This window comes from Cervus canadensis, chromosome 1, assembly GCF_019320065.1.
Source record: "Cervus canadensis isolate Bull #8, Minnesota chromosome 1, ASM1932006v1, whole genome shotgun sequence".
NCBI classification, from domain to species: Eukaryota; Metazoa; Chordata; class Mammalia; order Artiodactyla; family Cervidae; genus Cervus; species Cervus canadensis.
In genome coordinates, this window is record NC_057386.1 from 28,506,003 (window position 1) to 28,530,403 (window position 24,401).

The following is a 24,401-nucleotide window of genomic DNA, read 5'->3' on the forward strand; positions in this document are numbered from 1 at the left end:
ATGCTGGGAAAGACTGAAGGAAAAAGGAAGAAGGTGCCAGAGGATGAGATGGTTAGATAGCATCATGGACTCAATGGATGTGAATTTGAGCAAACTCCAGGAGAAAGTGGAGGACAGAGGAGCCTGACGGGCTGCAGTCTATGAGGTCACAAAGATCTGGACACGACTTAGTGACTGAACAGCAATCACCACCTCCCTGTCCATCCACAACACATAATAAAACATAGAAGTACCCACGAGTTGGTAAAATATATTTTATTTGTTCATACAAAGAAATAGTATGAATTACCAGAATTTCATTTTCCTAGAAACATCTTTTTCTGTGTAAAATTAATTTGTGTTATACATAGGACAAAATACTTGATTTAATTTTTTTTTTCCTTTTTGTACATATTGGCTATTCTAACATCCAGATTATAGAGGAAACCGCTAGGATTTGCACAGTATTTCAGATTACTGGGTTGAATGAAACTCAGTCATAAATTAATGTTACAAAAGTGAAAAAAAAAAAATCTAACCACACCTTGAAGTTTTATTGACCATCTTTCTTGATCAACTGAAAAGAAAAAGATATCTACTTCCACCTCAGCCTTTTTGACACTGAGTGTTTCTAGTTGAATGGACTCTTCCATTTTTCCTTTCTTATGAAAATATCCTGGCAGGATCAGAAACTCTGTTTCTCCAATGTCTATAATGTACCTGTCACTCAGAGTGACTTCCTGGGAGGAAGGAGACAATTTCTCCTCCTTCATCTTCCAACTAGATGCTTATGATGCAGTCAGTGTACCTAAACACCTTTCCAGGTCCCACGTACCAAGTTCACAGATGACCGGACAAACACCTCAAAGACAGCGTGGGCTAGATAGGAACAACAGAAACCGCCAATTTTTTTCTCAGCACTTTTGCTTGCTTTTAAACACACTGAGTGGAGCAAAGGGTACCCCATGAATATCAGAGCTTTTCCTGTAACCTGGAAGAAACCCAAAACGTGCGTTAGGACAAAATTTGCCAAGAGGTGATATGGTGTTTGCCTTCTAGCAGCAAAAAAATTAAGTTGCTGGTCTTGCAAATGGCTGGAACAGGAAGAAAGTTAAGGCCTGATTTTATGTGTTGCCTGACTTCTCCAGGAGGAAGACATGTGGGCCCTGTAATAAGTATCAGGCGATGGGGTGTAACCTTGGGAGCCATCAGGAACAGTCAGAAACCGCAAGCCCTCAGACCCCTCGGAAGAGATGCACAGGAAACCTGATTTATTTGTCTTCCATGGAAAAACTCACTCTAGTCCTTCAGTGCTAATTATCGACATCTGTTTGGATTCAAGGATTTGACCTAGAATAGAACCTTGACTTACTTCAGTGTTCACGACTAAATGACCCTCCTTCAAGCTGAGGATTTCCTGTTTCAGTTTTAAGGCAGAGAATAAACAACTTAATCAAAAATGGTTCAGCTTGGAAAGACAAGCAGGGACCCGGAGGGGAAAGAGAAGCTTGTGTGCATTTCCCCCACTGCTTTGTGGCAAGCCCTTCTCTGAACTTCTCTGCAACTGGACATCACGTGCCACGGCAGGGCACCAGAGCGGCCAGAAAGCAGATGGGGCAGGAGCAGGTGGTGGCTGTGGACTGACTCTGACTTGAAGCCATGCTCTGCTGTAACGGAAAAGACGAGGTGTTCCTGGTTTTATTTCTAATCAGCTTTCTGATTGGAGAAATGTATGATTAGCACCCTTATGAGGATGTCTTTGACACCCAAGCAGCAAGAAGGGAGAACCACCCTGTGATTATGGGCATTCCCCTAAGTGCAGGTTCTCCTCGGCTTAGTGGAGGCAGTAACAAAGCTACCGAATGATTACAGCATCTCAGGAATGCACAGCTCCCTGTCCCCACCCCATGTCCATCCTCCTACACCCAACCTACATGATGACAGTTTGCTGCTAAGCACAAGCTAGCTACATGTGCAAAGACAAACCAGCTTATCCACAAGACATCCCTTCAAGACCAGTGTTTTGCTTCTCTAGCAAGTGAGTTATCCCATAGAATAGACAAAACTGTCCTTTGTAACTACTGCAACCCAACCAGGTTGACAACATCTTCCCATATATTCCTTGATGCAAGTATAATGCAAATGACAATTCTTTGATGGTAGAACCATTCTGGGTTAGAAAACTGAGGATCAAGTGAAGAGACTATTATTATCTCATATTGCTATAGGGTTACCCAACAACCACTAGCTGGTCAGCATCAAATGACTCCCCCGGCCTTCCCACCCCACCGCTCCCTCCAGAGAGAAGCAGAGGAGAGCATTTCACATCAGCAGCTACAAGGCTGGTACCTCTCCTGCCAGGGCCTGGCTAGAACAAGAGACAGCCCAGGCTCGAGTGTCACAGGCGACACGGGGCCAGCGTTCCCAGTCTCTTTTTATAAGAGCCACTCCTGGTTCTGTCTGGTGGTTGGCTGCAGACCACGTTGTCCGAGATGAGCTAGAAATTCCAGGGAGAGGAATTCCAGACCCCAAACAGGGGCTGGTCCTGGCATTTTGGTGGAGTCAGAAGGGGAGGCACCTGACCCCTTCAGGTCTCGACGCCCAGCACCGCTGGTTTGTGCTGGTCGTTCTGCTAGCCAGGGGGATTCTTTGGTGTGTCAAGGCAGAAACTGTCTGCCTGAGAACGGGGCACGCAGGATGCACTCGCATGCAAATTAGAAGGGAACATCTTTATTTCTAAAGCAGCAGCCAAGCACAGGACCTGGGAAAGTCGGGGGAGGGGACTGACATTTGCATACACTTCAAGCCAGCTGATGAACTGGGGATGGGGCAGAAGAGGTGGCAAGGGGGCAGCCTTCAAAATCAAAAGCTAAAGTCCATGACCTTGACCCCCTCACCAGCAGACTCTAAGAGGACGTGGATGTCCCAGCCAAGGTAGTGATTCTCCCGGGTGCTGAGTGGACTTGGCGGGGGTGGGGGGGCGGGTGGACCTAACGCTGTGGTCTGGAGTCTGCGCCCTTGGACGTGTCAGAAAGCGGCCGAGGAAGCTGCCACGTGGCGGTCTGTCACCTCAGAGCTCCCAGAGGTGGCCAGGCAGCCAGGGAGACCGGAGTTTCAGAACAAGGAGATGGCAAACGCATCCAGACAGCGATCGAAGGCTGCATACCCGTAACAACAAAAATCTCAAGTTGTGCTTTTCTTTTCTTTAAATACAATGGGTAGAAAGAAAACTCAAAGGAAAAAAAAAATGGAAGCACCATCCATTGTGAGGACGAGAAGAAAATATTAGAAAACACTTTGGAATGTTAACAGATTACGTGACTCTCTAAAAGAGTGTGGCTAGGCAGCTTAGTGAATTAATTGCTTATGAATTAAAAATAAATTATTATAAAATAGATTTCTGTACATTTTACATACATATAATCTCTTTCAATATTTCCTAAGCCCAAGGGAGTGCCATCAGTCCCAGCCGAAGTCGTGGCCCGTCATCTGGTAGAACTTGCGGTTGAAGGGCCGGTAGAAATCCCGCAGCTGCCGCAGCACCTGCGCGTCGATCTCGGGGTGGGGTCTGCCCTTGGTCTTGCCCAGGCAGTGGGGGCGGCCGCTGCCCTCCGCCTTCTTGAGGCAGGGGAAGCCCTTGGTCTGGTTGAAGTAGAAGTGCTTGTCCGAGATGATGCGCTTGAGGCCCAGGAAGTCCTGCACGCGGCCCAGCTCGCCGGCCGGGTCGCGCACCAGGCGCTCGCCGCTCACGAAGAGCATCTGGCGGGCGGGGAAGTGGCGCAGCCAGCGCTCCAGGTGCTCCGCGTACAGGCCGATCTGGATGGCGCTCCACGAGCGGTCCACCAGGCCCGCCGAGCGGTTCCGGAAGGCCAGGCTCTCGAAGCTGGGGATGTCGGGCCGCTTGGAGAGCGTCTGCGTGTAGTCCGACACGGCCCGGGTCACCGGGTCCCGCACCACCACCAGGAGCTTGGTGTCCTTGGACATGGCCGAGATGCGCGCGGGCGCCTCGCGCGTCACGAAGTAGCTGGGCGTCTTCTCCATGGTGATCTGGCCATCCAGGGTCCTCGGCATCAGGTCCCTGCGCGGAGCAAACAGACCAGGGCAGGTCAGAGGTCACAGCTCTTTGGCCACACGTCTCAGTAGCAATACTTTTTTTTTTTTGCTATTCTTGCTTTTTTTTTTCTGATTTATTTTTTAATTGGAGGGTAACTGCTTTACAATATGTTAATTTCTGCTGTACAACACCCATGAATCAGCCATATGTATACATATATCCCTTCCCTCTTGCGACTCGTTCCCACCGGTCCCCCCATCCCACCCCTTTAGGTCATCACTGAATATGGAGCTGCAATGTCAGCACTTCTAATCCTGGCTCCATCTAATTTCAGTTTGTAGAAACATAAAAAAAAAAAAATACAAGTCGAATTTAAGATCTGAGAGTTACAGGTATGTCCTATCTGAAGGTCAGAGGCCAGATGCTCTCCACCTAAGATGGAAAAGCACTTTAGGGTAGAAGGAGTAAGATTCGACCTTCTCTGAGATCTTCTCCTGGGTGTCTCTCCCTTATTTTGGGGCGTATCCAGCTTTTAGATGGCCCCGAATATCTGACTTCAGAACACAGAGACCTCTCACCTCTGGGTATGTGCCTTTCAAAATAATATCACCTGGGGCTCCTGGAGATTTTGGCATCCACACGTCCTCCCTATCCTGCTCTACTGTGCTTATCATGTTGGGACAAAAGCCCAGTGGACACGGGAACGAAAATGTCCCCTGAGCCAGTCAGGCTACACTAGCATCATCACAGTGACCACCGACCAAATGCCTTCACTATGAAAAACATCCCTGAAGGCCTCGAGGCACATAGCTGCCAAAAAATCTGGAGGAGTCAGATGAAGTATAAACTGATGCGAAGAGAGAATGTGCTGAGACACAACTCTAGAAGCCTCCAAAACGACTTCAGATTCCATTTTTTATAAATAGCTGGTGGAAATCTAATTTTTATAGATCCCTGGTGTATGATGCAGGGAGCTCAAATTCAGTGCTCTGTGACAACCTAGAGGGGTGGATGGGGTGGGAGGTGAGAGGGAGGTTCAAGAGGGAAGGGACATGTGAATACCTATAGCTGATTCATGTTGATACATGGCAGAAACCAACACAATATTGTAAAGCAACTATCCTCCAATTAAAAATAAGTAATTAAAAAAGAGACAGGGACTTCCCTGGTGGTCCAGTGGCTAAGACTCACTCCTCGCTGCCAATGCAGGGGTCCTGGGCTTGATTCCTGGTCAGGGAATGAAGGGTCCACGTGCCACAACTAAGACCCGGTACAACCAAAATAAATAAATTAATAAATATTTTTAAAGAGAGAGAGACTTGTATGATATTTATTTATTGCCACATAATTTAAATGTAACTACACAGGCAGAACTTGAGCAAACTCCAGGAGATAGTGGAGGAGAGGAAAGCCTGGCAGGCTGCAGTCCATGGGGTCGCAGAGAGTCGGACGTGACTGAGCAACTAACACTCAGGATGTTCTAAACGTCCAGCTTCAAGCCATCCCTAATCTACTGAGACCAAAATTGCTTTACGAAGGTGTTTACAGAAATGATGATATAAACTCTATCACACGAGCCAGAAAAGAGCAACAGACTCCTTCACAGCGAATTAGAGGAAGCAGGCGTCTCCCTGATGGGGGGTGGCCCCGCAACCCTGCAACCAGCCCCAGCTTAAGCTAAAGCTGGATTGACCCACTTTGCCCATTTACCACTTAGATGAAGGTAGCCCTGTCATCAGGCTAATTCGATGGAGGATTAAAGAGGGCCCGGCTTTCAACTTATTCTGCCTTTCCCTCAAAAGCAGGTCGAGTCTGATTAAGCCCGAGTTTTTTTCCCGTGTTCAGCCACCTACATCTAGACCGAGTCTACAAGGGTTCAATAGTCAGAATCCAAGTGCTATCTCTGTGACTGAAGAAAACCCCACCCGCCACGTTCTCCAGGGCCATGCATGTGCGGCAGCTTTGGGGTCTGTCTGCAGAGGCTCTGAGTGACTGACTACAGACGCTGAAGTCCAGCCCCTGGTCGGACCCTCAGCACCCTGTGGATTGAGGTGTGAGCCCCTCACCTGTCCATGCCTCCGTTCTCTCATTTGGTCCGTGCGAAAAATGATGATGTCCACCACCCAGAGTTTCTCCTTGGGACCGAGCCTGGGAGCTAACTGGTGCCAAAGAAAGGCTGTCAGTTCCCTACTGCTGACAGCGTCAGGGAATGGGTGCAAGGAGGCAAGGCCCGCACGCAGGGACTGGTCACTGCCTTGGTTCACCTGCAGAGGAGCCATGGGGATGCCCCCGGAACAGGCAAAGCCTCAGAAGAGTAGACGTGGCTCTCTGCCCACCTGGGCTCCAGAACCACCTCTGAACCTTTGCTGCCTGCATCCCCTCAACATCCCTAAACAAGGGCCTGGCGATCATGGAACAAAATGGCCAAGTGAGAGAGGCCATACCAGGACGAGCAGAAAAGGAACAGGAGATGGTCACCATCTTACAGTCCAAAGGCACAGCCTACTCGGCCACAGTGCATCTCTGGACCGGGGTCAGATTCTTGGGTGACCCCTGGCACGCTGCAGTATGAGCTCCAAAGGACCCCGTCTCCCCGGGGCAGTCCAGAGGTTGCACACGGATGTCAGCAAGCACTCAGGGTCTTAAGACTTTCTCTGTTTATCAAATAACAGCTGGGGAACTGCGGACACCGAGTCTCAGTCCCCGCCCACCGCAGGTTCCACAGACACCTTTCTCTGGGTGTGCGTGGTGTGGACACAGAGCAGCTGATGGGCGAACATGCTATTGGGTTCTCCATCATTTCAGCAGGTGCTCCCTGAGTCCTCTCCATGGGTTTCCAGGTGCATTTCTGTGGCGGGGGGAGGGGAGTAGAATATGCCACACAAAATATGTCTCTTTGGGTTAAGGATTATTTTAGGCTGATTATTTTTAAGAAACAATGGATGTTGAAAAGCTCTGAAAACCAGTTAATGCTAACTTTTAGGAAGAGACATTTATATTTATAAGGGAAATGCTGGGAAAGATGGAGGGCAGGAGGAGAAGGGGGTAACAGAGGATAAGATGGTTGCATGGCATCGTAGACTCAGTGAACATGAGTCTGAGCAAACTCCGAGAGATAGTGAAGGACAGGGAAGCCTGGCGTGCTGCAGTCCACGGGGTCACAGAGTCAGATACAACTGAGCAACTGAATAACAAGACTGTCTTCCTGTCTGTACCAGGAGAAGACTGGCTATATCTCTAGAATCTTGTATCCATGGAGTTAAGTCTGCCCAACAGCTGTCCCCTTATCTACTGGGCTTTTCCCCACCACCTCCTAGAACTGGCCTCCCCCTTCCAAAAATCTTTTGTCTCCAGCTGGAGATAGCATTTAAGATGGAGGCTTGGGCTGTTTCCAAGACTTGCTCAGGTTTCCTGGGCATCTCCCTTGTACACAGGAGGGACACATGTTATTAAACTTGTTTGTTTTTCTTCTGCTGACTGTCTTTTATTACAGGGAGCTGGGTTGGGTGGGGGGTGGTTCCTCAGCTAAGAACCTAGAAGGGAGGAGGGAAAATTATTTTTCCTCCCCTCCCCTGGCACCGGGGCCTGGGCTCAGACAGAGTGGGGCACCTCCCCAGCATGGCCCAAGAAGTGTGCTATTGACCCTTCTGGGCAGTTATAGGCAAGACCCTGTTCTTGCCTCCGTCAGCTTTTCTGTCACCCTCCCCCACCCGCCCCCCAGCACCCCTGGTCCTGGAGCAAAGCCCTTTTCCATTCACTTCCTGGGCCCAACTTCCTCCCACCCTCACCCTTTACTGGCCAGGCTCTCCTGTCCAGACACTCAGAACCTCTCCGGGCATAGCAGTGGCTCCAAGAAGAAAAGATGGAGACATGGCCGAGGGTGATCCCCCTTACATGGGCCCTGCAGCTCACCCCAGTGACCCCTCCAGTGGTGGCTCCAGCCGCAGGCAGGCCTCCCAAGCCAGCAGGCGGGTTGCAGTTTAATTGAGCAGCTCATTAGGAAAGCCAGTTTCTCAAACTGATAGCCACAGCTAGTAATCTAGGCAGCACTTTGGGGCTCCCAGAGAAACTTTCACATATTGTGCCTCACCTAACCCCTCGTGCACAAGCCTTCGAGGGGGCACTGCCAGCCCCAACCTACTGAGGAGGGAGCTGGGGCTGGCAGGGAGGGTCACCCGCTGCCAGCAGGCCAAGAGCTGAGACCCGAAGTAGGGCCCTCTGATACCCCCAACACCACACCTCCTCCACCCAGCCTTCTGTGTTTTTCCTACTATGATGAAATGTACAAAGAGCTACACACCTGTCCTTTCTTTAAAGAGATACCTGTATTTCTTCTTCTCATTTGGAGATTAGCATCTTAATAATAGATATTCCAGGGCTAGAATCACATGACTATGATCATAATTGTTCAAAGATGAGTCAGATTTTGAAATAATAGATGTCTTAGGCTCACACAGGCTTTCTGCTAACTGCATAGGATGAGGCTGGGGGGTCAAGACAGAACACAATAGTAGTTCCTCCTGCCAGAGGCCACCCCCCACCCCATCCTCCCCTCTCCACCACGTGGGTGGGAAGGGACACTCTTCCACACCTGGCACACATTCCCCACGGTGCTTATGAAGCCAGTGGACCTGGAGGTCTCTCTGGGGCAAGTCTCAGGAAGATGCATGCTCCCACCCACCCATCCTCAGGACAAGAAGAAGAGGTGCTAAGCAGAGGTCTCAGGTGACACCCACGACATTCAGGCCTGGGGATGACCAGTCTGGGAACACCAGGGCCCTCAAAGACCTGGACCACGGAGCAGGAACCTGGGAAACTGGAGGATTTGCAGCAGGTATTTCGGGCTTTCAACATATTTCAGGAAACTCAAAAGAAAGCAATGGGCCCCTTGGCGGTGGCGGAATTCAGCCTTGATGCTGAGGGTGCTGGATGCCCGGGCCCCGCCCTAGACCCACAGAATCAGGCCCCTGTGGGTGGGGTCCCAGAAATTGTCACCCTGGGGCATCCATGAGCCTGGCAGCTGCCCTGCACTTCAGCCCCTTATTCTGCACATGCCATGTGCACCTATGGGTTGGGGGGGGGCGTGGTGCTGGGTGGTGATGGAGGCCCCCCATGGTGGAAAAAAAATCAAGAAAACAATATTGTTAACAGAACAAAAGCTGTTCAACTAATCCAAAGCAGGATTTGAACCAAATTCCTGGAGTGAAGTCTAGAGAACTCGGGGTCATATCCTCCCAGTGCAAAGCAGACCAGGCCCCAAAGGGAGGGTGATGCCCCACCTGCCAAAGCATGAGACACAGGTTCAACCCTTGGGTCAGGAGGATCCCCTGGACAAGGAAATGGCAGCCCACTCCAGTATTCTTGCCTGGGAAATCCCATGGACAGGAGCCTGGCGGGCTACAGTCCATGGGGTCACGAAGAGTCAAGACACAACTGAGTGACTAAACAACAACAAAGACATGCATGTATGCAGATGCACAGAGATGCACACCACACACACACACACACACACACACACACTACACCCAGATAATCATCAAACACAAATCAGGCTCTCCGTAAAACAAAATGAGGCAAACTGAAAGAACTAGAAGAAACTCGTGTGATGAGAGACTAAAAGATGCATCTAACTCTTTCATCATCAAAAGTTAGATAACATCAACATAAACAGAAGAAATAAAAAAACAAACAGGTGAAGAATAGTACAAGCCCCGAATTATCTGATTTATGCTTTCGCTAAATTCATGGCTTAAAATGAAACTAATGTCTCTTCATTTTTGAAAAGCTCATGAAACTAAGATGAATTGAGGTCAAAATGACCACTGGGCCATTTCCTCTTTCACAGGCTTGTGGCAGGTGAACCAGGAGGATGTCTAGAGTCAGGTTTGAGGATATAGAATCTCAGCCCCAGGTCTGGGCGCTCACCTGCACCTGTGCCTTCGCCAGACTCAGAAGTAGCTGAGAGCCGACCTGTGGACTCAGCCTCCCCAGGGGCATGGCCGTCATGGGCTTTGGAGAAGCCCAGTGTTTACAATGAACAGCCCATGTCTCGCCGGGGCTCTTATGTGTTACCTCAGAAAGCAGACTCTTAAAAACAAACCTTCAAGCCAATAGGCAGAGGAAATTCGAATGAACCAGACAAGTTCTAAAAGCCTTGTAATTCTGATGTTCTTCAGCAGCCAACGTTGCCCTAATTTTCTTTTTCTGCTTCTTTTCTTTCTTTGGATGGCATGTCGGCTCCCAGAGTCCAGCAAGTGAACTTATTGTTGGAACTGGCAAGTTACGCAAGAAAAAAGAGGAAGGTTATTGAGATGGGTGTAACCCACAGCACTACAGCCAAACAGATGCTGAGACACTGACACAAAACAGATGATGGAAGTGAATGAACTTGAACTTCAGAGAGCAGACAAAGCTGCAAGCCACAATGGGGTGGGGTGGGCCCAGCTTCCTTTGGGACTGAGGAAAACTAGAAAGAGGGGAGGATGATCTCTCTGTTTAGTTCCAGAAATACCCTATATGTATATACTAGTATAGATAAAATAGATCAACAAGTATCTGCTGGATAGCACAGGGAATGCTACTCAATATTCTATAATGATCTATTTGAGAAAAGAATCTGAAGAAAGTTATAGTTAAACAGATAGAGACAGGAATACGTATAACTAAATCCCTTTGCTACACACCTGAAACTAACATAAATTAGTTGTAAATCAACTATACTCCAATTTTTTTAAAAAATGAAATATTCCCATGTTTCCTGACCTCCAGTAAAGATCTTTTTCCTTCCTTTTTAGAACCTACTTTTAAACCTACATACATAAATCATCATTCTGTCCAGTTCTATGACTTTGGACAAATGCATAGAATTGTCTAAGAGCCAGCATCACAGTCATAATCCAGCTCAGTTCCATTACTCCCCACTCTTTCTCTGGCACTGCTCCTTTCCACCAACATCTAAAATCAAACTCTGTGCACAAGGCAAATCCCCTTACAAATGGCTCTAGGCAGCCCAAATCCTTGTGTTGATACCATTGGGATGGAAATATTGATTGAGAAAAGAAAATGGTCAATACAGACTTAGACATTTTGACATCACAAATCTATTTACCGTTGCTTTAAAAGAATAAGAAGAAGCTACAAGTTGTTTCCAGGTCTCTGTCTGTCTTCCAGTTCTGGCTCCTAACTAGCTTGTTCCCCACCCCCACCCCCACATCCCAGCGTCCTCGGCTTCCTGGTCTGTAAATCAGTAACACAGAGGAGGTCGAATTCTGATAAACTGCCCTGAGGACAAACTCAGGGTGGGGAGCACAGGCCAGGAAGCAATGATGCCGCATCATCTTTAGCTGTTCCCAAAACCCACATCCTGGTGGCTCAGATGGTACAGAACCTGCCTGCAATGCAGAAGACGTGGGTTCGATCCCTGGATCGGGAAAATCCCCTGGAGAAGGAAATGGCTACCCACTCGGGTATTCTTGCCTGGAGAATTCATGGACAGAGGAACCTGGCAGGGGTTCCATGGGGTCACAGTCCATGGGGTCACTGAAGAGTCAGAAATGACTGAATGACTAACACTTTCCCTTTCAAAGCCCACATCCAGCCTCTGAGAGCTCAAAAGCCCATGGTGTGGCCAGGAGAAACCTTTACAAACAGAATTATCAGCATGTCTAGGAAGGTTATATCTCTCCTCCCACCCTGCAAACAGATAGTAAATAGTCAAACCTCCTCTCACAGTCCCAAATCAGTGTGGGAAATAAGGATGTCCCCCCTAAGAAGGGTTAAACAAATGAGGCGCCATTTTTAAAAAATAGCTGTTAAACCCGCAAGTATCAGCTGCAAAACTCAAAAGCCCTGGGATCCCAGGGATGTGGGGAGTGGGACGCTGAACGGAGCACAGAGGAGTGAAAACACCCTGAACGATACCTTCATGATGGACACATGGCACCATGTCTCACAGTCAAAGTCACAGAACACAGCTCACCAAGGGTGGACCCTGCTGTGAACCATGCACTTGGCGTGATGACGCCTGATGTGGCAGTATGAGCTCGTCGTAACCAGTGGACCGCTCTGATGGGGGGTATTAATGGTGGGGGAGGCTGTGCTTGAGGGGGAGCAGGAAGCACAAGGGAATGTTCTTGAACCCCAATATGAATGCCCATGCTTGGTTTTCAGAACTCTGCCCTTTCTGCTTGATTTTTGCAATGAACCTAAAACTGCTTAAAAACAGAAGAAAAAGAAGAAGGTTGAGATCCTGTCTGTCCTCTTCCTGTCTGTGGCCCATGGCTTCCTCCTTGGGAAGGATGGGGTCAGGCACCCTTGTGTCCCCAGCCTGGGCCACCAGCACTGATGCACCGTGCTCACGTGAGTCTTTTCTGTACCCTCGCCTCCACCTGCGACTCCGGGCCGAGGGCTCCTCCTGGGATGCTGGGGTCACAGCACCGTTGCATTCTCTATGCTGCCTCCTTCAGCCCCAACCACTCAGGAAGAAAGAAAACCCTTTCCTCCTGGGGTTTGTCCTTGACATCTTGACCTGTGAACACAGGTAGAACATCTTAACCTGTAAGCAGAATGATAAGGGACTAAATCTCCAACTTCCTGCCTTGAAAATATATGACAAAAAATAAACTCAGAAAACAAGCAAAACATAACAAGCCTTCTCTTAGGAAAGGATGCCCTTGGGTTCTTGGGATCTGACTGCTCGCTGCCCAGGCCCCTCCTTTAGCTTTTCCTCCTGGGCTCAGAGGCCCACTGCCCTGCCTGGTCCGCAGGGGAGGGAGTTAGGCTGAGGTTAGCTGAGTGCCTCAACCTCCCATCACTGAGGCCAGGGAAGCACACGAGTTGGCCAACTTGAAAAGGGCAGAAAGGGCTGCTGGGGGCATGGAGGGGAGGCCATGCTGCCTGGAGGAAGAGCGCAAATTGCTGACAGTCCAGGAGGTGACAGATGCTGACCGGTTGGGGGGAGAGGCAGGGGGACGTGTCCCCAGGCTTCAGCTGGTACTGGGTGCTCTGGAGTTAGAGCATTTTCAAAAGAAAAACCAGGGAGAGGGGCTTTCTTGTTTGTCCAGTGATTAGGAATCCGCCTGCCAGTGCAGGGGACGTGGGTTCAATCCCTGGTCTGGGAACTAGGACCCCACGTGCCACAGAGCAGCTAAGCCTGTGAACCACAACTACTGAAGCCCATGCGCCCTGTAGAGCCCGTACTCCACAACAAGAGAAGCCACAGCAATAAGAAGCCCACACACCGCAACTGGAGAGTAGCCCCCACTCGCCACAACCAGAGAAAGTCCACGCAGCAATGGAGACCCAGCGGAGCCAAAAGTAAGTAAAAAAAATAAAATAAAATATTTTAAAAAGGAAAACCAGGGGGAAGAAAAAGAGCAGTCTCCGGGGTCATTACCATCCTAATCAGAGGGGTTTCTGCTGTGACAAGTGTGGGAAGCTGGGGTCCTCTTTCCCGAAGGCCTGTCTACCAGCCCTGAACCTCTGTCCCGGGTGAGTACCCCAAACTGTCCCCGGGGCAGCATGCTTCTCCCTTGTGAGTTTGTAAGTTACAGTGGACTTCAGGCGGACGGGGGACAAAGACAATGGTCCAGGCTTGTGGCTTCTGTTCCCTTCCAGAAGATGAGAGCCGAAGAGATGAGAAAGGAACCCTTCCTGCAACCTCAACTGCGGACGAGCAGACACGGTTGCTCCTGAGGCTTGTAACTCGAGCTGTAAGTGGTAACCCTGGGAAGTTTCATCTTTAAAGCAGCTTTCTTCCCTGGGGAGGAGGGCTGGGAGGAAGGTGGGGATCAGCTCGCCCCCTTCTTATCTGGAACCTTCTTCCTTTGTAGGAAGTCTCTGAGCCCAAGGATGCTGAGAGCGCCCTTTGAAAGGGCCACACATCTCCATAAATAATTATCTCCGTTTGGGCGAGATGTTTGCATATCAAAGAACTCCTTCGGGAGTGTTTAAAATAACTTAAAATGAAATTGTAAATAGTCTGCTGTTCTCCTGGTTTCTCTGGTCCCTGGAGCAGTTGGGCTCCCGGAAGTGATGTCATTATTCATTATAAAGTTTACTGGGTCTTTTTACTTTTTTTTTTTAAAGGTAAGTGGTAGGAAAGAAGAGACATAACAAAGGATGGACTCCCCCAGGTCCCCTCCTCTGCCAGCCCTCGCCCCTTTCGCCCCTCCCACCCCCCAACCCCCACCACAAGGATTTGGCCTCCATTGTATGTGAATTTCAATACTGCTCAGAAAATGAAAAGCCTTTGAGTGCCATAAGGGGGTGGTGCTCAAAAGAGCATCTTGCAGCTCTGGGTCAACCCAAGATTCCTTTCATTTTGGCAGAATCCTCCACTATAGACCCTGCTTCACAAAGGCCTGAGTTCCTGTTCCTGGAAGGGGCTGGGGGTGCGGGGTGGGGGGCGGAGGGAGGGTTTCAATTAAAAGCTAATAGCCTTTTGTGTCTGGGCGCTCTGGGGCACTGCTCGTGTTTATTAGACCTCACTGTGTGCGGGCACAAACCATGTGAAATCAGAGTAATCTGTGTCCCCCGTTTCCTGGAAAAAAAAAATTGTTTTTGATCAATAGAAAGAGAGGGAAAAAAAGTTTTCTGGGAAGCGCAGTCTTTAGAAAGTAAAATCAGCCTGTCCGTGGGCAGGGGGGTGGGGACAGAGCTCAGGACCCAGAGGGAGAGGAGACCTCAGCAGCACAGCCAGATGTGGGAAGGCTGTCCCTCCCTGGACAGATTCTTCTCTGTGTAGACCCGCCCCGCCCTCCCCTCTGATCCGTGTGGGCTTCCCCTCTGAAATCCGCTTCTTCTCTCTGGGGTGCTGGGAGCCTGGCTCTGCCTCGGTGACTCTCCAGGAACAAGGGGCCAGCCCTCAGACGGCTGCACTGGCTGGTATGTTTCATAGGCTCCTGAAATCCTCTCCCAGCTCAGGCTTCACCCCAAGAAAGGCTCCTCCCTCCCCCGCCCCATCTCTGTGCTCTTGGCAACCAGGTACAAATGTTAGTAAACAGACCCTCACTCAAGACTGAACCACTCAGCACTGCCAGTCAACACAGAGTGGATGGAAATCACTTCCCCACCCAGGGAAGCGCACCACCCACCGCCCCCACCGCCTGCACCCAGGATGAGGGGAGGGGGCTTCCCGACACAGTGGAGTCTACCGGGTGCTGGACACTTGAGGCCCTGGGCTCTGGTTCCTGCGCAGCCGCTGCTAAAAGCCTAAGACCTGACTCTCAAAGCTTCGGGCTCAGTGTAGAAAAATGAATGGGTGACTTACTTAACTCAGTATGACAATCCGTAGGTCCATCCATGATGCTGCAAATGGCATGATTTCATTCTTTCTGACAGCTGAGTGGTATTCCATTGTAAAAAGACGTGGTACAAATGAACTTATTTACAAAACAGAAACACACTCACAGACTTAGAGAACCAACTTCAGGTGGCCAGGGGGAAGGACAGGGAGAACGGACAGTTGGGGAGTTTGGGATGGACATGTCCACGCTGCTGTATTTAAAATGGATAACCAACAAGGACCTATTGTGTAGCCCCGGGAACTCCGCTCAGTGTTACCTGGAAGCCTGATGGGAGGGGAGTTTGAGGAAGAATGGATACATGTATATGTATGGCTGAGTCTCTGCTGTCTGAAACTATCTCAACATTGTTGACTGGCTATACTCCAACACAAAATAAAAAGTTTAATCATAAAAAAGGTTGACTTTGACACTAATAAAAAAAAATTTAATAGGAATTTTCCTGGCGGTCCAGTCGTTAAGAGTCCGTCTTCCAGTGCAGGGGGTGTAGGTTTGATTCCTGGTCGGGGAGCCAAGACCCCACATGCCTTGTGGCCAAAAACCCCAAACATAAAACAGAAGCAATGCTGTAAAAAAACATCAATAAAGACTTAAAATGGTCCACATCAAAAATCTTTTAAAAAGCGAATGGACTGGTTTAAAAGGGAGGTTGGCTCTAAAATTCTATAAGGGGACCCTTACAATCTCCATCTCTCCCACCACACCCTCATGCCACCTCCTTCCCCAGCCAGGTTGGCACAAGTCGGTACAGGAGAATCTATATAAATATTTAATAACTGAATAGGTACAAAGGGTGCTTCAGGCATGCTTGAGGATACAGGTCAACCCCAAGAATGTAATTCAGACGGAGGTTACTGTAAAGGGCACCCTCAAACTAGGCAACCTGGTGCCTGAGGGGACAGAAAGGAAAGTAGAGCTCAAGGTCAGGCTGTGGGTCCTCAGGCAAGTCGTCTAACATCTCTGAGCTGTCTCTCCTCATTTGTAAAATGGAGATATTTTTCCTGTTTATTAAAAAAAAACAAAAATGAGACTCACTTGTAGTTCATATGTGAACAAGCTCCTAACACAGCAAAACCCTACCTAAGGGTAAGGTGGGATGACCCCCACTCATGTCCCCACTTTATCTCCTTTGACTTTCGACTCTAGGTACTAGGGAGATTTCTAGGGAAATATTGCTAAGGAAAAAGAAATTCCACGTTGGTTCTCACATTCAAAGTCTCTTGTGAAACACGTATTTGAAAGAGTCTCCATTTCCTGAAATTCTCACTTGTGCCAGGAAGGATCCCATGTTTGGACCTTCTTTCTTAGTCCCATGGTAGGACCTTGGCAACCAAGAAAACCAAACTCCCCCTTCTTGCGTTGACATCACTGAATGGATGTGATCATCCAAGCCAAAGAGGAACAGGAAATGAGGCAGTCTTTCATATGAACACATCCTGCCTTGGAAGGTTCTTTCTTTCTTTCCTTCCTTCCTTCTTTCTTTCCTTCCTCCCTCCCTTCTCTCTCCCTCTCTCTTTCTTTCATTCCTTCTTTCTCTTTCTTTCCTCCTTCCCTCCCTCCCTCTCTTTTCCTTTCTTCCTTTCTTACTCTCCTTCCTCACCTCTCTCTGTCTCCCTCTTTCTTTCCATGGCCGAGAATGAGGCTTACATGAAGTAAAACAGCCCGTTTAGGGGCAGGAGCCATCTGAGGCTGATGAAAAGAAACAACCCAACTGCTGAAACCAGATCCACAGAGTGAAGACTTGACATAATCCGTTACCTTCCTGCCCCCTGACTGCGGAGCCAGCAGGAGTTGGGGATGAGAGAAACCCCAGTTAACTCTTAAGTCCAAGACAATGGCTCCATCCTGCTCCCCGCTCCCCTTCCACTTGACAAACAGAACCCCATTTTATGGTTATCAGCTGAAAAGAGTATAAAGTAAATTACGTCAATAAAAACCCCAGACATAAGTTTGAGGGAAGCTCAACGGATGGGAAATGAGAACAAGTAAACTCCCCTTATCACAGGCTCTAAATAGCTAAGAACACTTTAGAGAAGAAAAGAGGTGCTTTCTGCCCATAGAGAACATCCCTGGGAGTGTATTAAGCTGGAGACAGATGCTGCAGACAAAGAAGACCCGCAGTTTCTTATCCCACACACCTAGCAGCAGCAGCACGTGTTTCTTTCCAGTGGGTCTGACCTAGTGCTTGAAGCTGATCAGAAGGTGCCTTGAAACAGGAAGCGACACGCAAGGCTGATGGAAACTCTAAAGACATCCATCAAAGTGCACCCTCTCCTACGCTTATGGAGACTGTCAGTTTGGAAAGGATGGAGGCTTCTAAGAGCCAGTTTTCAGGAGGAGAAAGGTAAGTGCAACCTCCTTAGAGTCTCATCCACTTATTGTCACAGTCACCGTTTTTTATAAAACGTCAATATATCTGTAACAGATTGCTAAGCAGAGTCCAACTCGCCTGTATATTTCACGTCCGAGGATAGGAGAAATGGAAAGTCTTGGAGGCTTGAAGTTTTGCTTAAGTGTTCTGGATTATTTGAGCACATTCCTTCATGACTGTTCATATTCTGTGAGAACCTTTTGGTAGATGGTGAGTCTTAAAACTTCCAGCCTTTCTCTGTTCTTGACACAAAGCATTCCCTCCCCCTACCCCACAACTCCCACAAGGGAACAAAACTGTAAGCACCAGGGAGATCAAATAACCAAATGGTTAGTGAGAGGGCTGCTAAGAATTACAAGTGAGATTAGCCTTTTACCCTGCATTAGCCCCAGTGAAAAACTAACCCTGTAACTACTTTTAAGCCTAATGATGATTTCTAAGAACAAGATGTTTGGTTCAATGTTATGGCCTGCCATGTTTTGTTTTGTATTTCTTTGGACGGTACATAGTAAGACGGTACATCTTCAAAAGAAATACAAGAAAAATGGCAAAAAACCTGGGATAGGAAGCAATGGAAAATAATCTGCTGAATGAACACATGAATGAATGAAAGGAAATTAACTTGTAGTGCTTAAAGCTAATGACTGGGGGTCACAGGGCAAATATGTGAAGAGAATTGGGGGCAACCTGGGATGATAAATTACCATTTGGGGAAGGTTTGAAAATGGTGACCATATCAGGATCTGAATGCCCAAAGTAATTAATGCTAGAGCACCACTTATGTACCTTCACACCCATTACATTAAGTGACACTATTCCATCAGGAGGCCATCCACATAAAGAAGGTCTTGACCTTGCATGCTAAGCTATAGCAAAGAGCAAGTCCCTTATTTCACCTGAGGGACAGACGCCATCCACGAGCTCCTCTCACTTTTGAACTTTGGATGCCCCAGAGTTTTGGCGGGGGGCAGTAATAACCACCAATGGATATGAATCTGAGCAAACTCTGGGCGATGGTGAAGGACAGGGGAGCATGGCGTGCTACAGGCCATGGGGTCTCAAAGAATCGTACATAACACAGCAACTGAACCACAACAATAATAAAACGCCTTCTCTTCAAATAATAAGTGGTTGCAGAGGTTAACAGGAGAAAAAATGACCCTAATGAGCTGATTTATATTCATTGTCATTTTACTTATAATTTTGCTTTAATTATTAAAATTCATCTGCATTCTCCAAGAGATGCTGGGGTGAGAGACCCCAGATGTCTCTCCCCTGGTCATAAGAGGAAAGACTAGGAGTGTGAGCAGGATCTCTCACAGATGGTTAAGGAATCAGGAAGGACTAGGAATGTGGGTGGGATGGCTCGTGGATGGTTAAGGAATCAGTGACACGGTGTGAAGGTATCATTCACGGGGATGTTTCTTGCCCTCCAGGGGCTCACTGTGTATTTGGAGAGAAATTCCACATTCAGGAAGTTCCCTAATAGATACTGCATTGAAATGTGCAAAACAAGCATCCAAAGTCATGTTCTTCGGGACGTCTGCAGCTTCCTTGAGCTGGTGCCAAGGCCAAGGGGAACAAAGATGTCAAGAAGAAAAGATACCCAAGTGTAGGAACATAAGGCAGTGGTTGAGACACTGGGCTTGGACTGAAGTTTGTTTGTTTGTTTGAGGAATGGTGAGAAATAAGACCACAATGATTAGGAAGTGACTGGAGTGGCCCGCTCTCCACTCTGCCCAGCCCTCCCCCCACTGCTTCCCCAACATCTTTTCCAGAAGCCAAACCTAGAAAACTTGACAGCTTCTCATGATGTTCAACAAGATGTTCAAGTTTCCTGGCTGGGAATCTCCCTGCCTTTCCACAAGGACATGCTAGTCCCCTTCCTCCATTCTTACCCTTCACCCCAGCCACGGACAAGCAGAGTCCTCCCCCTCCTTCTTGTACGTTCCTACAGCGCTCATTCCCACCCTAGGCTGGGTTAGCAATTCTTGCTCCCTTCTTCTGATCCCACCCTGCCATCAGCTTTCCTGCAAATATACACACGTGCGTGCACACACACACACACACACACACACACACACAAAGTTAGCATACCCTTTCTCTATCTGCTATTATCCACTTCCAGGGGGTTGAAGCCTGGACTCTGCCTTATTTGCACTGTGGCCAAAATCAACGGCTCTTAGATGAATGAAGGGTGCATAAATAAACGAACAATTGCTAGAAAGAACTTGGATTTGATCTCAGACAATGAGAAGCCACATCAAACATGGCAGTGAGTGACTTGAAGGTGTATCAGGAGTGGGGGTGACAGATCTGGGCTGTTAGCTGATGATAAACTCTGTGAGGCTACTGAAGCTTGATACAAGAAGGTGTAAAGAAAACTGGAATAAGCAGAAAAGAATACTGGGCATCTCCAATGGAAAACTCAACAACAAGTTATCTGGAGATAGCTTTCTTATTGCTTTTGAGATATTTTGCAACTCTGTAAATTATAAGTAACAACCCAGCAAGGTAATATGATTCTTGACCACAGGCATGCAAATAAGTGCTTTCTGGTGGAACTTCTGTGGGTTTCCCTCTCCACTACCCACTACATGGGAAAAGTCAATTTTGCCCACTTGTAAAGTCATCTCAATGTTCCTTTATTCCAAGGAAACTTAGGTTCTTTTGACTTCTTTGGACCAATGGTAATAGCTGTCAGGTTTTCTCATTAATAATAAGTAAAATAAAATCCTTAACACGGTCATTAAGGAAATATAATCCTTAACATTGTAAGTGAATGAATCATGATTTTACCTTTTGCCTTTAGAAAATTATCCTTTGCCAAAAGCCTGGATTAGCCATGTGCTTTTCATAAGAGTGCTATCCAAATGAAGATGTGGTATTCATGTGTGCATGTGTGTGTGTGTGTGTGTACACACATGGATTTCCCTGCTGGCTCAGATAGTAAAGAATCTGCCCGCAATGCAGGAGACCAGAGTTTAATCCCCGCATCGGGAAGATCTCCTGGAGAAGGGAATGGCTACCCACTCCAGTATTCTTGCCTACCCACTCCAGTATTCTTGCCTGGAGAATTTCATGCACAGTGGAGCCTGGCAGGCTACAGTCTATGGGGTTACAAAGAGTCAGACACGAGTAAGCGACTAACACTTTCAGTTTCATACATGTACATGCATACATACAATAGAATACTACACAGCCATAAAAAAGAATGAAATAATGCCATTTGCAGCAACATGGAAGGACCCAGAGATTATCACACTAAGTGAAGTAACTCAGACAGAGAAACCCAAATGCCATATGATGTCAATTATATGTGGAATCTGAAATATGACAGAAATGACCTTATCTATGAAACAGAAATAGACTCAAACATAGAGAACAGACCTGTGGTTGCTAAGGAGGCAGGGAGGGATGCAGTGGGAGGTTGGGGTTAGCAGATGCAACTATTACATATAGAATGGATAACCAAGGTCTGACTGTATACCATAGGGAACTATGTTCAATATCCTATGATAAGCCATAATGGAAAGGAAAATGAAAAAGAATGTATATATATATATACACTTTGCAGTACAGCAGAAATTAATACAGCATTATAAATCAACTATACTTCAATAAAATAAATATAAAAAGAGTGTTATCCACACCAGTGGCTTTTACCCCATAGCATCCTCTTGATACCAACCACCTTCCCATCTTAGTACCCAGAACAGTAATGCTTTCTGCTGAGCAAACAGCCTGTTTGAATGACTTGTGTAACTGAGGCCTGTCTGTCTGTGAAGGCTGCCATGAAGCTGAAGGCCACTTCCACTTTGTGGCCCCCACTATGGATTCTCCGTTCTTACTCTCACATTTTATGTGTTCGTGGCCCTCTAAGTATCCTTCAAAAACCACCTGAAGTACGTGTTCAAGAAGGCGGACGCAGAATAAATGCAATTCCGCAGATCTGAACGGGAAGGGGGTGTGGGGGCGAAACGGACAGGGCAGCTGGCTGGAAAACACACGGAAGGAAGGGGAAAAGGAAAGCAGGTTAGAGACGAGGAAAGACCTCAGTTTTTTAAGCAAGATGGACGGAGGGTGGGACGCTTATGGGTTCTGAGTTCACCCACAGAAACTGTGGCTTCTAACCCAGTGTTCAGGATGGAAGTCAGGACACAACGAAGGCGCTCAGCCCAGAAATGATACAAACACAAAAGGGTTTAGGATTCAGTGTCTATGTAAAAAGCAGAAATGGAGGTAAGGTGAACATGACCCCAGATTCTAAGCTAGCTTTGGGTCCAGACAGATTAGCCTGGGTGGGGTGCGAGGCTCCCTGGCAGGCCAGCCAGAGGCCGGGGTCGTGAACAACGACTGCCTCTCCCTGCAACGCTCAGCACTGCCCTCCATTCACTGACAAAACCAAATAAAGACCTTTAAGATGCTACTTTCCCAAATGAATCCACTTCCAAATCCAGGGCTGGGAACACACAGCACTAAGCCCATGAGCAAACACTCCTAAAGAAGAGAACAAGAGACTCCTCTCTGCTGCCCCATTAGCACATTTGGGAAGTTAATATACCTCCCCCACCCACACTCCCCCCAGGGACACTGTTTCCCTGGGTTGGCTGAACGCACATCAATTAACTTGTCACATGGAGGCACGCAGGACCGCCAGGTATGGAATCAATTGACTGTGTAACGATGCCAAGAACTGGTCTTGACCACCTTTTTTCTTTTCCCTTTTTTTGAAAATTGAAGTATTGGGCTTCCCGGGTGGTGCTAGTGGTAAAGAACTCACCTGCCAATGCAGGAGACAGAGAAATGGGGATTCGATCCCTGGGTTGGAAGATCCCCTGGAGAAGGTCATAGCAACCCACTCGAGTATTCTTACCTGGAGAATCGCTTGGACAGAGGAGCCTGGTGGCCTACAGTCCATGGGGTCACAAAGAATCGGACACGACTGATGTGACTTAGCATGCATAGTTGATATATATCATGTAAGTTAAACAATATAGTGATTCTATATTTTCATACATATACTCCTTTTAAAGTTATTATAAATTATTGGCTAGATTTCCTGTGCTATTCAATATATCCTGTAGATTATTTATCTTATACAAAGTAGTTTGTACCTTTTAATCCCCTCCTCCTATCTTGCCCCTCCCCCCACCCTCTCCCCAATGGTAACCACTGGTTTGTTCTCTGTGAGTCTGTTTCTGTTTTATTAAATTCATGTGTTTGTTTTATTTTTTAGATTCCACATAAAAGTGATATCATACAGTATTTGCCTTTCTCTGATTGACTGATTTCACTCACATAATACCCTCCAGGGTCATCCAAGTTGTTGCAAATGGCAGAATTTCATTCTTCTTTATGGCTGAGTAATAGTCCATTGTATATACCACATCTCCTTAAGCTGTCTCCATGAATGTGGAATTCTGAGAGATTTCTTTACAAGACAAATACAGTGTCTATCCAGGAAAGGACCCCTTTTCCTGAGGCCCTTCTTCCTCTGAAGAGAGAGGGTTCTCCTCTCACTCAGGACAGAAATGGGACTTATTAATTATCATTACAGAATGTTACCCTTGCTGCCTGCAAGACAGGCATGCAAATCTCAGAGTCATGCCCTCAGAGCAGAGTGCTCCCACTTTTAGGGGTTGCAGAGAATTTGGGGAAAGGACTGTGCTCTCTGGAATCTCTAAGACCTCACACGCCACACAGCGAGGCCAAGAAAGAAAGAAATCTCTCAAAATTCCAGCATTCTGCAGGAGAAAAAATACTTGCCCCAAACGCTAAGACCAACCTCAAAGACCAAAATGGTTCTATACGGCTCGCCCAGAAGGCTCTGCTCCCCACTCTGCTGGGGACAAGGAAAGAGCTAGGATTTCTCACAAGGTGTTTTCAGGTACCACAGACAGAGGCTGCATCCAGTCTGCTCTCCTTCTCCTCTTTAAACAAATCAGGTGCAGAAGGCAAAGCGAGCTGGTTCTAAACGTCCAGAGGCCAGAAGTCACGGCTCAATCCATCTTTAGAAGCCGGGAGATACACAAAGCTGTGCCAGGCTGAACAAGGCTCTCCAACCAAGGAAAACAGGCTGATAAATTAGTCCTGGAAGCCACAGAGCGGAGCCCCCAAGAATCAACTCAATAGGCTGCCTCCTCTTCTAGTTCATTAACTATTTGAGATTACCATCGTGTGGGGAGTCGCCTCTCGGCTGGAAATTAAATTAGCCTGGCTATAAACCAGGAATGTCGAGTGGAAAGTATCTGATGAGCCATCCTGGGGAAAAAAAACTCCACCACCCAACACCACTCCCCAAGCAGCTTACTCCCACCCTCCCAGCTGGGCCCCTCGGTGCAGTGCCTTTTCTGAACAATGAGGAAAACAACGCAGCCAAAGGGGCAAGACTACTTTCTTGGTTTTGGTTTTTGGAGAAAAGCACAGTTCACCTGGGCCACTCCTAGGGAAATAACCAAAGAGGTGGCTTCATGAGACGACACGGTCAGGAATGTAGCATTCAGAAAGAGACAGGGTAAGAAGTGTGCAGATTAGAAAGAAAGAAAGATTAGAGAGGCAGGGGAGGGTGAGGAGGGAGAGGATAAACACACATACGCAACTACCATCCTCAGGGATGCTCCGTGCACAGTCGTCTGCCCAGTGAGGGGGCAGCAGGTCCCGCCTGCACCTACACAACAGGTGTGTGCTTGCA

The 24,401-nt window shown here is 47.8% G+C and overlaps 1 protein-coding gene across 1 annotated transcript in view; it reads right to left on the reverse strand.

Annotated features, from left to right (window-relative positions):
* Positions 1–240: 240 nt before the first annotated feature.
* Positions 241–24,401, reverse strand: part of LOC122444909 (heparan sulfate glucosamine 3-O-sulfotransferase 3B1) — a 43,126-nt gene continuing 18,965 nt past the window's right edge. The window contains exon 2 of the mRNA XM_043473686.1: positions 241–4,057. Within this exon, the coding sequence (XP_043329621.1) occupies positions 3,439–4,057 (619 nt within the window). The 3' untranslated portion in view covers positions 241–3,438. The remainder of the gene's footprint in view (positions 4,058–24,401) is intronic.